Here is a 15,234-nt window from a genome sequence, read left to right on the forward strand (position 1 = left end):
GGATTTAGATATTACCCGTGGATAAGTGAGGGTGAAATTTAGGGACATGTAACAAAGGATCTAAAGGATGAAGGAAAGTAAAACAATGCCAAAGAAATTACAAAATTCCAGCAGGCATAACTGTTTGTTCTCATCATGAAAGCTGGATGGATAAGAGAACTGAGTAGAGGTTAGTGCTTTCAGGACAGATTATGGTTTTGCCTTTCACCAGGGGATGGTTCCTTTTTTAAAATTTGAATTTCTGTGTCCAGATGACGCAGTGCCAAAAGGAGTGCCAGGAAGTGCCGCCTTGGTGGCAAAGGCACCCTTTCCCTGGTGTGAAAAGGAGCATCATTTTGCTATTCTTTTAAGCTTCAGGGGAAAGCCAGATTGGGACTGTGGCATGTAGTTACCACAGCCTTGATCTGGTGCTGAAAGAGGTGGCAGCAGGCCACTCCAAAGGGGCAGTCTGTTTAACCCCTGTAACATTTAGATGCTACGCTTTAACTGCTGTGACTCCATCCTATGGAATGAAATTCCTATGGGATTTGGAGATTTGTAGTTCTGTGTAACATTTACAGAAATATTAAATAATCAGTCTTGGAAATGTACACCCTCTTCCCAGGACTAAAGTATCGCTGCTTCTTGATGAAGAGAAAAATTCTCATATCTCGTTTATTGCTTGAGAACTAACCACCTTGGGGTTTTTGTCCCTATCTCAGACAGAGGGATAGGTTCTTGGATTTTCTCCTCCTGCTTCCTCCCATGCAACATAGATATTCCTTGGTGACTTCCTCCCAGAGGTTGGAATTGCATCCAAGGGGAAAGGGGCAATCCTACCCCTTTGGAGCTGATAGCTGAACCTAAACTTATGACTTGTTCCTAGCTTCTTGAAGAGGTAGCAGCCATTTATAACAACAACCTGGACCGCCTGGAGCTGCTGATTGGGGTCCTTTTGGAAACAAATGGAACGCTTGTTCATGCTATAATTGAGGATCAGTTTCTCCGCCTGCGGGATGGTGACCGCTTCTGGTTCGAAAACATCAAGAATGGGTATGACAGCTGAGTGACTTTTTGAAAACCATTGTAGGAGTTTGATCACACGGGGGAAATCCCGTGCAGAAACGGGATTTAAAAGCTAGAAAAAAACCCACAAAAGCAGGTTGATTTTCACACACGTCGTTGTTAAACTTGTGTTAACCCGAATGGAAAGTAAACAAAAGCCACTCCTTTTTACTTTTGGGATTTCCCCATAATAAAAAGGAGTGGCTTTTGTCTACTTTCTGTCCACTTTCCATTGGGGTTAACACAAGTTTAACAATGACGTTGTGTGAAATCAACCTGATTTTGTAGGCCTTTTCTAGTTTAACCCCCCATTTCTGCATGGGATTTCCCCCGCGTGATCCACTGAATTTTGTGCCTTGACGGCGACTAGAACCTGGTTCTCTCATATCTCAGTTCAATACTCTAACCTAGTCATTCTCTAACTTTGGCCCTCCAGATGTTTTGGATTTCATCTCCCAGAAATCCCAGCCCATGTGTCCCGTGGTCAGAAATTTTGGGAGTTGAAGTCCAAACCATCTGGATCACAAAAGGTAAAAGGACAACATGCTGGCTTTTACACCACAGAGCTAATTCGTTCTCCAGGATCTCCACTTAATAGGTTGTTGTTGTTGTGTGCTTTCAAGTTGTGTCTGACTTATGGCAACCCAAAGATGAAGCTATCATAGGGTGTTCTTGACAAGTTTCTTCAGAGGGGGTTTGCCATTGCCATCCTCTGAGGCTGAGAGAGTGTGACTTGCCAGGGTGACCCTGTGGGTTTTCATGGCCAACCCACTTAATAGAACTGGGTTGCAAATGGTAGGAAAACCATTTCTCTCTTGAGACCCTGGGGAGCTTATGCTAGTCAGGATAGATGAAGCTGAGCTAGAAGGATAAATAATCCCATTTGTTATTAGGTAGTTCCTTACAATTGAAATATATATCCCGCAAAGTCTCCAAAGCAGAATGTATGTCTGAGAATGATAGGTATTGTAGTCTAACACATGTGGAGGGTGCCAGGTTGGAGGAGGCAAACCTGAAATCCTGCAATGTAGTAAAGGAGAGGGGACAGAATAGAAGGAGGTTCCTAAGAATGTGCAAATGCTGCACTGAGAAACAATGTCAGTTTGGGAAAGGCTTTTCAGCAAGATACTCCAAGACAAGGTCTCTCATTTTGAAAATGGGATGCTAACAGGCTAGGATTTCACCAGGTTTTTTTAAACATTTCTGTAGGTTATTCTCTGCTGAAGAGATTAAAGAAATCCAAGATACTACATTCCATGATGTCCTTACTGCTGTGACTTATGCAGATTCAAAAGATATTCAAGTGAATGTTTTTCAAAGGAGTGACGGTGAGTGTTCATGGTCTCAGCTCTTGTAACATCCCAAAAAGAACCATCCCATGGACCTTTGCCCAAATGTACTGAAATTGTTGGAAGACTGATCTTCCCCCAGAGAGAGAAGAATGGACTGTAGCTCAGTGGCAAAGGGCACACTTGGCATATAGAAGGCCCCAGTTTCAGTCCTTGGCAAACATGATTGTTTTTCTGTTTGAAACCAGAGCGATCCACTGCCTGTCACTATAGACAGTATTGAGCTAAATGGGCCGATTGCGTGACTCAGAATAAAGATGTTTTCTTGAGTTCTATCATCGTGGTCATTACCCATCATTATCATACAATCCAAGTTGGAAGAGACCCCAAGGGCCATCCAGTCCAACCCCATTCTGCCATGAATCCAAAGGGACAACACTAAATTATGAGTTGCAAATAAAATTTGTGTATTACTGCAGACAGTGTTCCTTTTAATTTACAGAAGCAATTTTTATTTCTTGTAATCTTATCTTTTTGTTGTCTTTCCACAGTTTGCATTATTTTTCTGGTGTGTGTGTGTGTGTTCTCTGTGAAACTATTGAGTAGTTATGTAATCTTTATATATGTATTATAAAGATTTTAATTGAAATGCATTGGGCCTAACAAAGTATAGTTTAATGTATTTATAGATGTCTTCTCCTTACAGGAGTTGGGGTTACATTGGAAGAAGTCTGGTGTTTTTAACCACTTGACTTGAATGTAACATTAAGGCTAATCCATAATTTAACTGTATGTTTCCAAGCATGGTCTTCTGGCATAGTTGCAAGAAGACTAGAAGTATGCACTTCCATTTGCAACTAACTGCAGTATGTGATTTCATCCAAATTAGAAAGTGTAGTTAGTTTTTAGTACAGTTTGTCCCCAGGGGTAGGCCATTTGTGCTCCATTCTAATGTTTTTATGTTTCGGATGTGAACACTTCCAGTGAGGATGTATCAGTAAGATGAGTCAAAAAGCCTGGAGCCAGGTTTGGATGGAAGACAAAGACCAAGAGCAAAGAAAGTTCATTCTGCACTGGTTTTTCTCCCATACCCTGCCCTGTGATGTTTCCTTCGGGAGCATTTTTATGATGTTCCTCCCTTCCAACTTGGTGCAAGAGCAGTTTTATTGAGTCTATTGAGCAGTTTTATTATGTTCATGTTGGAATGCTAACCTCTTTCCATTGTTACAGTATGGTGTAATTTCCAGAATTACAACACACACCATCCCTTTTGCTTACCCACACCTGCAAATCCAGATCACATGAAACATTGTTTGTCTGCTGGAGGGAGAAAGAGAGAAAGAGAAGGCAGTAAACACGCAACTGTCCAAGCAAACTCTATCTCTGTGGGCCAAAGCTCCAGGGGCAGGTTTTGGCATTTTGCCCTGATAGGAGCAGACATCAAGTCAAGTCATTGAAACGTTTGGTTTGTTTGGGTGCAAATTCCAACTGTAGTGGGAGCAAAAAGTTTGCTGGTTTGTTTATAGTTTTAAGGAATTGTTCTTAGGGATGGGCAAATTATCAGGTTGGGTTAACATTCCCTGTATTTTATGTTTCTTTTCAGAAGCTCCATGTCCTCTTCCCTGGCCAGTGAATAAAGAGCAACTGCCCCCCTGTGTGCGTCTAACCATCCTAGACTATTTCAAAGGAAGCGGAGCTGGATTTGGCATTCTTATCACAGCGCTCTGCTGCTTGCCTTTAGGTTTGTTTTGGTCCAGGTTTTAATGGTTCCTTCATACCCCAAGGAACAGTCAGACTGCATTGATATGTAGCGGATGCTAAGTAGCTGTCTTAAACGTTGTGGATGTGTTTCTACTATGAGTTGATCATAGTTAATTCTGAGTTTTGATATCATTAGTAACTGTCCTGTAGCAGTTCAAATGCCAAGTGGAGACCCAAGCTTAGAAAAGATATCATTTTTTAGACTACAGCTGCTAAAATCTTCAGGAAGCATGAATATGAGATGTGGCCACCTAAGGTTTGAGAGGGCAAGTAAACAGGGAGCAACAGCAAGAAAGAGAAAACTAATATCTCTTACTGCAAGGGTGTGGACCTTGGCTAATGCCCAGTGATGCCAACTTTATGCCAAGCCTGGTAAAGGTAGACAAATGTGGCTGTGATGCCTTAACCTATCACTTAGGCTTGCCTTCTCTGTATCTTTGCAGTGAGTTTGTTTATTGCCTGGATTGTTGCCGCCTTCCGGAGGAGAAATTTCAAGAAGCTGCAGAAAAAGCAAAACCCTTCTGACCAAACAGAAGTAAACGCAGAAGGAATACAGGGTGAGGCACTTCTCAAAATGGAATCAATATTATTACATGCACCCCACCTCCCTGCTCTGTCCCCTGAGACTACACTGTTGCGTTTAGATGGTTTTGAATGGGAGAACCATGGAGACGACAGCTGTGTTTTCATTTAATGGTTGTTCTACAAATATATGAGCAGAGCATAAGTGCAAGCAAATAGAAGGCAGTTCTGGGAAGCAGCCAATCTGCTTAAGAATATAAGAAACTGCCTGTAATGAATCAGAACATTGGTCATCTAGCCATGTATAACAGAGAGAAGTTTACTTCCAGCTTTATTTAGAGATGCTGGAAATTGAAATTGAGATCTTCTACTGTCACAAGCATAGGCTATACTATACAGCTGCAGTTCTTTCATGATAATATAATGTTTCCACACTCTGTAGCATATTTCTCTTTTCAAGAGGTTTTCTGATGAAATATGTTTTAAAAGCATTCTTCACTCCTCTTCGGAGTTTATCGCACAAGAGGCTAAGTGCCCAAATCCCATGCAGAAACAGAATTTAAATCCTGGAAAAATCCTGCCAAAGTGAATTGTAAATACTGCAAATCTCAGTATTCCATAGAATGAAGCCATGGCATGTTTCTTTTTCCCCAGCTTTCGAATGGCAAGATACCAAGACTCCCAGTTGTCCTGTCTACCTGCAGCTGCACGAAGGCAGGTTGATCAAAGTCCTCGACAGCAAGTTGTCTGTGCTTCGAACCATCACTCTAAAAAGCCAACAGCCAGTTGAGACTGTCTTATCTAACAATAAAGGAAACAAGTCTTTGCTTCTCAAGATCCCTAAAGAATATGACCTGGTATGCAATGTGTCTAATGTTAGATATGCTGAAAATGTTTGTATCTTGCCTTTTCATCGCTACAGGCCCTTGCAAGTTTACAGATCCTTGCAAGCAGAAGAACTGAAATAAGGGGATGAAGAGAATGGAATAGAGGCCCCATACAGACAGGCCAAAATAAAACTGCTTCAGGTCACTTTGGAGGTATGCTATTTAATTGATGCATGCGCCCTAAGAGTCCAGAAGCCGTGCCAAAGCCACAATCCAGTCCTGGAGCACAACTTTAGAGCAGCTTCCGGACTCTTAGGACACTTGCATCAATTAAACAGCATACCTCCAAAGTGACCCAAAGCAGCTTTATTTTGGCAGTCTGTATGGGGCCAGAGTTTCCTAAAAGAGGGCATTGCTGGCTGGAACCTTGAACAGAAGCGCACATGTTGCAGCATTTTGTTGCAGCAGTTCCCACTTAGAAACTAGGTGTTGCAGGCTTACAGCTGACAAGACTCCTCAACTGAACTGAGACCTTCTTCCCCTCATTGGCTGAGATCCTACATTTCTTCAATGTAGCTTAAATATCTGCTTGTGGAGTTATGTTACACCAAATATTAACATAGCACAATTTTATGTGGGTCAGTGTGCCTGGCTGACGACAGCCCATGGTGCAACTGGAATGCACAATGTGCAAAGGCAGTACATGCTGTCAATGCAATTTCCATACTGTTCCATGTGTATAGCGTGACGTATACTTGCATGTGTCACTAACAAGATGCTGGCCATTGCCTTATAGGTATTGATGTTTAATGGCGAGGCAGAGCGCAAGGACTTCCTTGGGCAGCTGAAAGCCTATCTGGAAAGAAATGGGCTTTCTCTCCACGTATCTGAGATGAAACAACAGCAGCTGCTGCAGAAAGCAGTTACCAAGCAGCAGAGGAAAAACATCTTGGAAATTTTCTTCAGGCAGTCATTTGCCCAGGTATGTGAAGAAACCTTTTACACAGAGATGGAACAAGCAACTCCATTTTCTTCAGCCACCCCTAGACTGTGGAATTACCTGCCTGAAGAGATTTGACAGCTAAATATGCTGTCTAAGTTAGAAAGATTATTAAAGACCAGTCTCTGCAGGCTATGCAGATGATTTTTAAATTGTGAATGTTAAATAATGAATTTTAAATGGTGATTGATTTACTATGTGTATGTCTTGTCCTTTCAAATGGGATGTATGTCCTTTTCAGTTGATGTATATTTTAACTGATGTGGTGTGTCTGCTAATTATGGTTGTTCTCCTCAATCCATGGGGAGAGGCAGGTCAGAAATATTTATTGTTGTTATTGTTATATCACACCCTCTCCTAAGCACCTTGAAGTGACAGACCCCATTGGGAAAAGGTGAGGAGAGAAAGTATAGTAAATCCTTCAGATGTTACCATTCCAAGACAACCTGGAGTAATGGTTCCCAGTACTGTTACCTTCTCTTGCTCCTTGGTTTTCCAGTTTGGAAAAGGATGAGCCAAGTTCTAGATATCTGGAGATGCCAACTTCCAAACTGAGCCAGCTTACCTCTCCCTTCACTGAGGGATAGGGCTTGGGGAGGGAGAGAAGCTGCAACTGGGGAGAGCCTCAGCAAGCTGGATTGCCAAACCAGCAGACTGCCTCCCCAGCACTGAAATATGCTGAAATGCAGAGCTCACCAAGCAGGATGGTGACGGTGAGGCAGTGATGTGAAAGGAAACCTCTATCTCTTTACATGGTTACTCATTCTTCCTCATTCTCCCACTGTGAGAAGTAGATGCTTTTATTTGCTGGGGATTCCTTGCATATTCTTTTGTTAAATATCAAATAAAGACAGTTATGCAATGCTACCTCAAATGGTCATATAGATGTTCCAAACTATTGAGATGTTGGCTGAGTCTTTGTTGAAAATTACTGTAAATGTTAACCAATAAGTGAAAGCCATCTTGTTTTGTTTAGATTTCTGTGGCTCTATTATAGAAGCGTTCAGGAGTGCAGTTCCAGGAACCTAAACTGCCAATCTTGCTTTTTCAGGTTCTAGACATTGACAGATTAGATGCTGGAGAACTCAGCTTGGAGGGTTCGCAGAAGGCCAAGGAAGCACTGAAGTCAGAGCTGAGCCGGGCAGAGTTTGCAGATGCTCTGGGCCTAAAGCCCCAGTCCGTATTTGTGGATTCAATGTTTTCTCTTGCTGACAAAGATGGCAATGGATATCTCTCCTTCAGGGAATTTATGGACATCTTAGTGATCTTTATGAAAGGTGATTTGAAAATGGATCATAATTAAGAAACGCAGAATTTGGATTTGGCACAGAATTTAACATACAGTACTAGAATTTTCCCATTACACCACTGCAATATTTCGATTCCCTGCTCAGCCACGAAACCCACTGGGTGTCCCTGGGCAAGTTACATGCTCTTAGCCTCAGGGGAAGACAATTGCAAACTCCCTCTGAACAAATCTTGCCAAGAAAACCTTATGATAGGTTCACCTTAGGATCACCATAAGTCAGAAATGACTTGAAGGCACATAGCACACACACGTAAGTCATTCCACAATTATCAGTTTGGGCCTGAGCAGTGGCAGCTGGTATTTTTTGTGTTAGTGGGATGGTGAATTTGCTCTGGGTTTTTAAAGAAGTTACCCAATGTGATTTTTAAAGAAGCTACCCAAGGTGCTATTTTGTGGAGATAGACATCAGCATATTGGATAGCTCCTTTAGGGCTCAGGCAGAAATCCAGAATGGATTCACTGACCTGGAAGCCACCATATTCCACTTGAGCCTGTTGTAACTTTGTCTCTGAAATATTCATGTTGATGGGGGATTAATGAAACCTCCATATAACTGGTGTTCTATCATGGCCAGCATTTATGTTGAGTGCTGTATGTTCTCTCTCTTTTTCTCTCTTTCTCAGGATCGCCACAAGAAAAGTCCAAGCTGATGTTCCAAATGTATGACATAGATGGGAATGGTTTTCTTTCCAAGGATGAATTCTTTAGGATGTTGAGGTACCTGTTATTGTTTTAGCAACAAGATGTTGGGTTTTGCAGCTTTGCAACTGGCCTCTTCGGGGTGAAGACTGAAATTTCTGAACAACCTTCCAGTCTTTGACACTGGCTTCAGTCATCCTCACCTGAAAATCTGTTCTTTGTCATGCCAATTCTGGTTCCAAACCAGGCAATTCTATATATTTAAGTAATTTTAGTGTCTGGGCTTCAGAGTCTCTCTTCAGTTGGTAATGTGCATCTCTTCACTTACTCCAATATTTTTAAGCCAAGCCTGTTGCGTTTGGGAGCCCTCCTGCTCATTCTTCTGAATGGAGGCATGGATTTCATACCCCAAAGTCCTTTCCTACAGGCACCACAGAAAACCCAGCCTTTATTTTCATTGCTACTGTGTCATAGGATAATCTTAGTCTTCTGCAGCCAATGGGTCAAAATTACTCTTGCAATATCATCACTGTTCATATTGATGGAGGGGAGAAAATCTCAGAGAAGAACCAAAAACAGTCATCTCTACATTTTTATACCTACTGCTATAGAAAAGGTGGTGGTCAGATTTAATTTCAGAGATCTTTTCAGGAGTCACATTCCAGTGGTGGGTGAGTCCAAAGCTAAAAGGATGGGAAAGCCATCATACTTTACTTTAAAGGTCTTACTACCAGTAACCAAGCCCTAGGCATCTCAGCCTGACTTTTGGTGAAAGGAGATATGGAAATAAAACTGTACAAAAGGCAAGAAACCTTGAAAGTGTGATGGCATGGGGAAGGAGTGTGGCCAGCTGAGGCAGGCAAGATAAGGACTGCAGCAGGGCCAGATTTTGAATCCAGGATCCTGAACTTCCCTGTACTTGGAAAGGAACTAAAGCCCAGAGGTAGTGGACATGCTTTAAATACTACAGGTGTCTGAGCTTCTATATCTAGCCAGATGATCTGATATGCTTTTAAATTGGACCAGGGAGGCCTGGGCAAAAATTACCTCCAATGGTCATACTAACTGAGTATGATAGGACTTGAAATTCAAGATATCTAGAGGAAAGGAAGGAAAGATTGGAATAAGGATCCAGACTCAGCATGTAGTAATGTCAATTAGCTTAGCAGTCCAGTGAGTTTGCTTGGCTTGTACTAGGCATGAATAGAGCTTGGAAAAGTTACTTTTTTGAATATAATTCCTTGAATCCACAGGTAATTTTTCTGACCTCTGGACATGAATTACAATGCATAACCAACTCAACAGTGCATACAAGAAAAAGGATACAGCTGCAGCTTCTTTTAGCTTGTGTATTCTTCCTCATTATTAACTTTTGTCATCTTGACTACACTTGTTTGGCCACACATGTCCCTGTTTTCATCTGTGAAATGCTGGAGGGCATAGCAGTGACCCTTTGCTTTCTTGGTGCTTTTGTGTCATGCTGTCCATTTTGCTAACCCACATTGAACTCTCTTCTGTTCTAGATCCTTCATCGAGATCTCTAACAACTGCCTCTCTCAAAATAAGACTGAAGAAGTCATTGAGTCTTTGTTCAGGGAGTCTGGGTTCCAAGATAAGGAAGAGCTCACTTGGGAGGATTTTCACTATATGTTGCGGGACCATCACAATGAACTTCAATGCGCTCAACTCATCCCTAAAGGTCAGGAGAAACAAAAGAGAAAGCCCAGGTTAAGCCTCGGAAGGGTGAGCAAGAGGGGAGTCATTCAGACTGGCCCTACCATGAGAGACAGAAAAGAATTACTCCTCCAAATAATAATGCTGCCTCCCAATTAAATTTTCCTTCACTCCCCAAATTTCTAGCATTGCAAAGAGTGAGGGGGCTAAACAGACTGCCCATTTGAAGAGGCCTGCTGCTGCCCCTTTCAGTGCCAGATCAGGCCCACAGCAGCTAAATGCCACGGCCCTGATCCAGCCTTTCCCTGACACTAAAAGGAATGGCAAAATTCCACTCCTTTTCACACCGGGGAAAGGCGCCAAGGCACTTTCCAATGCTTTTTTTGGTGCTGTGTCATTTGGACACAGCACCAAAGGAGTGCTGTGATGCTGCCCTCTGTGCAGTCAGGCACACAGCATGATGGCGTCATCAGGGCAGCATTGGGGCATGAATCATGCAGACGCCATGCCCCCACTCTGCCCCAAGGCCAGCATATAACACCGATATGTACAGCCTCTGAGACATTGAAAATGGTTCACACTTAGATTTCTTGTACAGATATACCTCAGTTAGCAAACTAGATTTGTCCTGGGCATTACTCCTTTAACAGAAGGTTTGGTACCAGAGCCAGAAATATCATGCACTTCAACCATTTTCAGCATTTTTTTTTATCCAGCATTAACTATTTGCACATGGGAAATAAAACAGACAGGTCAAGCAAGTCTTACATAAGTAAACAAATTCATACTGAACCTTCTAGAGACCACTTGAAGGCTTCTCCCAAAATATGTTAAGAGATTTAAAAAAAAATTCCAGCCACTTTTCTTATTTTTTCCATTTTGATGGTTAAACACATAGACTAATGCTTTTTAACATGCTTGGGGGAGCTAGAGAGAAAAATGTATCTACGTCCCTCTTTTCTCTCTGTATTGTTGTTAATGGATGCTCCATAAGGAATGCTGGAGGCAGCTGCTGTTTACTTTTCCTGTTGCAGGGAGGCACACACAGCTACATAGGATCAGCTCACAATGGTTCCCAAACTTTTATGTTCCAGATGTTTTGGACTTCAGCTCCCAGAATTCCTGACTGCTAGTCAAGCTGGATGGGCCTTCTGGGAGTTGAAGTCCAAAACAGCTGGAGGACCAAAGTTTGGGAACCACTGGTTCTTTCCCCATCTCAAATCTTATTGCATGGTTTACTGCAGACATGCTGCAGCAATGCTACGTTTCTCCAGCCTTCCTTTAGCATCCTTTCAGTGCTGATTCTACTTTTAAAAAATCCTTCCATCTAGACAGATGAAGAGAAAGAAAAAGTGTGGGCTGAGTGGGCATAAAAAGACTTTGTATAAAGGAGCTTCTTTGTCAGAGGCTTTGTTAACAGAGGTATGCCTGGTATCTACTGTATTTTCATTCCCTTGGTAATGCTGCCTGTCCCTTTTTTTTGGATACCTAAACTGTACTTCTAAAAGCTCAACTGAAATTTTAAGTTACTTCAGTGCTAGACATTTGAGAATCAAAGGAAACATTTTTTTAACATTTGTTTATTATTTTTAATATTCACATTTCTGTACCATTTACTAGTATGACATTCCTAAGTGGTGCACAATAAAAGTACATACGTAAGCCATGTAAAAGTCACTTAAAGCCTTTTAAAAGTAATAAGAAATTAATTAAATAATAAAAACAATTTAAGTTGTGGTCAGTTTTGAGGATATCTGTTTTATCTCTCTGCCTGCCTTTTTTCCTTCCTTTATTGTATCTTTTGTGGAAACAGGATGATGGATGAGTAAATCTTTGGTTTGAGAAACACGCTCAAGAAGCAGATTTTAGCAAGGTTACTTGGACTACAACTCCCAGAATCCCAGGCCAGCATTATGGGAGTTGTCATTCAAGAAATTATTTTGCCAAGCTCTACCAAACAGACACTCTTTTCTTTCTCTCTTCTCAAACTCTACCAAATCCTTGGTGATAACAGACTTTCCTTTCTGTCATCCAAAGGATTTCCAGACAGATGGAGACAGAATAGAAATATCCAAGGATCCATCTTGCACAGAAACAATGGGTAAGCAATCTGTCCAGATCTCATAATCATTTTTATAACATGTAGGCTACATAGAGCCTGGGTTAATCTAAAGCATTTCCTCCACACCGCACAGTTAACTGATCTGTGAAAACTTCTGTTATGTTTATAGTTTGTTTAACCAGCCATCTCTTACACTTAAGTGAAACAATATTTGTACATGCTGATTTTTGAAACAGATATCCCCATAATGCTATTTAGTGTGCTTTAGTGTTATTCATTTGATGCCAAAGGCATTTTGAATGACCACATTGACGAGCGGATGATGAATTGAACCAAATGGATTTTGTACTTAGGTTGCCATATATCCTTAAATACGAGAAGCAGCTCCCATACTCTGTACTCTCTTTGAACTGAATGGGGGGGAAACAGCACTATTCTCTTCCAAAAATTCCCTACACAATTGTATTTGTCTCAGTTTTTCAAGTGAAGAATGGAACGACAGAGGCTTTTAGGAGAGATCTGAATAAGTGTGACTTTCTGTAGAGGAAAAGAGTGAAAGGTAACATTCTTTAAACTGGACTGGGCTTTCCATTGTATATTAACAGGAAAGAGGAGACCAGGAAAAGAAAAGGTTATTATGGCCTTAGAATTAGTACTGCAGCAATATATTTATAACTTTATCTGGTCTCTTCCTCTGAAAAGTATATCCTTATATTAATCCATGTGTCACTCTTTTTACGTTTTTCTGTTCTATTCATATCCGCCCTTTCTCCCAACATAAGATTCAAAGCAGCTATACACAAGGCTTTATAAAAGAGTCTTTAATGCAGATAAGCAATAGCAGAAAAGGTCAGCCTTGCCCTCCAATAGTATAGCAACAGAGGGGACAAAATGGGAGCATTGCCCCCCAATAAGAATTCTGTCCCCTCCTCAAGTGAAATTTTCCTTTAGTCTCCAAATTTATATCATTGCAATAACTTAAAATTTCAGCTCAACATTTAGAAATACAGTTTAGACATCCAAAGAAAAGGGGCAGCCGTAGGTTCTCAGGGAATGCAAACACATCATGCATGCATGCATGCATGCGCATATATATATATATATATATATATAATGATTTTCAATGTCCCAGTGCCTGCTGTGCTAGAAATTTGGGAACTGGAGGAGAATTTCATGGTGTGGAGAATTCATACTGGTGGCACAATGTCATCATTTTGCCCCCTCCAGCTATACTCCTAGTTGGGCTACAACTCCCATCACCCCCATTGGCTGTGTTACCTGGGGATGATGGGAGTTGCAATGCATCCATGTTGAAGGGTACCCAGCAATGTAAAAATAGGGTTAGAATAAAGGTATCACCATCCACAGCAAGAGAAGTACCAAGCTGAAGTCCATTTCATACTACATGCATACTATGAAAAAAATGAAAATTTCTAGTTTAGGGAGGCACTTAAGTGCTCTTGCAGAGAATGCTAAACACCCCGTGAAACTACAAATCCCAAGATTCCATAGGATGAAGCCCTGGAACTTCCCGTGGCTTCATTCTATGGAATCCTGGGCTGTGTACTATCGCTCGGTGTTTAGCATTCTCTGCAAGAGTGCTTAAACAGTACCAATATGCTGTAGTTGTGTAGTGCAAAAAAGACAGCAATAGAATAAAACAGCAGCTCATTAAAAAAGGGGGGGGAGTCAGGAGTTTGGAATTGTCATTTTTCAGACTTTTGAGTCACAAAAGCAAAGGGACCAAGGATCCCTAAAACAAACACCCTAAGAAATGTGCTTGTTCTCATTTGTGTGTAGCTCAGTTCACAAGTATGTGCTCCTTTTGTGGTGGCTGCTACCAAGCTGTCTCTTTTCACTTGTTACAGAATCAGGGACTGCCACCGCTGCTGTTGTTACACAAAAAGTTTAACGGGAAAGGACACCTGTCCATCAACTTTCCCTAAGTGAGTTTTTTTTCCTGCAAGTCAATCCAGTTCTTCCACAAATTAACAGCCAAACAATCTTAATAGTCACAATGTGTGCTGGCCAAATGGCCATAATAAAGTTATTATTATTATTATTATAGTCACAATGCTATGGAATTGTGGGATTTGCAGTTTTGTGAGATATTAAGTCTTCTCTGTCAGCGAGGGCTGGTGCCACAACAAACTACAAATCCCAAGTTTCCATAGGATGGAGCCTTGACAGTGTCAAACTGCATTATTTCTGCAGTGTAGATGCAGCCTGTCTTATTCACCTGCAGTTGATCAAACTTTTTCTCAAAGACAGTGATAAAGTCCAAGGCCCAGGAGAAATGGCTTAGTTCCAAGTAGTGTCATAGGTAAACCTTTTCTTTGAATGGCAATTATAAGCAGGAGGTTTGCTGCTGTCTTGCTCCTAAATTGGGAGGTTCAGTGTAGTCTAGTCCAGTCCAGTTTAAGGAAATGTTTTTGTGAAGATGATGATGAATCAAAGGCATATGTTTGTTGGTGTGTTTCCAGGCAATGTCACAGATAATCCATTTCTTTGGAAAGTGATAATCTGCTCTCTCACAGGGTTTTAAATCACGAAAAAACCCTGATTCTGGGTGGAGATGTGCTTTCTGGGGAAGGTCTGGGGCAAGATCTACGGAAGAGGCAAGGCAAAAAGTAAGCACTTGAAGTGTATTCTCACACATGCTAATATTTATTTATGTAAAGCATTGCTTTGTCATCTTTCAATAAATTAAGGCTCCTGAAATAGCAAATATTTAAATCTTCCAGATCCTGGAAATGATGCCGATAGTTGTGGTATTTGTTGCTATACTTCTTGGGGTGGGGATAAAAAAAACAACAACCAATGCTTCTTTTGTCCCATACTATTCAATGGCAATTCCTGGCATCAATAGCAACATATTATTCCCTCCCAGAAAGTATTTCCCCATCTTGCCAAATCGGAACAAAAAAGTCATGTGATTTTTGTGGGTCAACATTTGCAGTTCACGGCCGATTTTTTTGGCTACTATGGAGAGGAGGAAGGGGATGCAGTTGGCAGCAGGAACATTCCCTTGCAGTTTACGTAAAGGATTTTAGACTATTATAATAATTTTTTTTGTTTTATTTATATACCGCTATTCCAAAGATCAT

At 41.3% G+C, this 15,234-nt stretch overlaps 1 protein-coding gene across 3 annotated transcripts in view; it reads left to right on the plus strand.

Annotated features, from left to right (window-relative positions):
* LOC149307259 (dual oxidase 2-like) overlaps positions 1-15,234 on the plus strand; it is a 69,188-nt gene that overhangs the window by 32,838 nt on the left and 21,116 nt on the right. The window contains exons 13-24 of one of the 3 annotated variants that reach the window (XM_089538756.1): positions 866-1,032; positions 2,254-2,372; positions 3,937-4,074; positions 4,538-4,651; positions 5,271-5,473; positions 6,240-6,425; positions 7,495-7,720; positions 8,376-8,469; positions 9,915-10,090; positions 12,103-12,166; positions 13,996-14,073; positions 14,665-14,757. In XM_089538756.1, coding sequence (XP_089394882.1) covers positions 866-1,032; positions 2,254-2,372; positions 3,937-4,074; positions 4,538-4,651; positions 5,271-5,473; positions 6,240-6,425; positions 7,495-7,720; positions 8,376-8,469; positions 9,915-10,090; positions 12,103-12,166; positions 13,996-14,073; positions 14,665-14,757 — 1,658 coding nt within the window. The remainder of the gene's footprint in view (positions 1-865; positions 1,033-2,253; positions 2,373-3,936; positions 4,075-4,537; positions 4,652-5,270; positions 5,474-6,239; positions 6,426-7,494; positions 7,721-8,375; positions 8,470-9,914; positions 10,091-12,102; positions 12,167-13,995; positions 14,074-14,664; positions 14,758-15,234) is intronic. The other 2 variants (XM_089538757.1, XM_089538759.1) reach the window with 2 other exon arrangements.

Source organism: Sceloporus occidentalis, unplaced genomic scaffold (genome assembly GCF_023333645.1).
Source record: "Sceloporus occidentalis isolate IW3139 unplaced genomic scaffold, rSceOcc1.0.p SCAF_9, whole genome shotgun sequence".
Classification (NCBI taxonomy): Eukaryota; Metazoa; Chordata; class Lepidosauria; order Squamata; family Phrynosomatidae; genus Sceloporus; species Sceloporus occidentalis.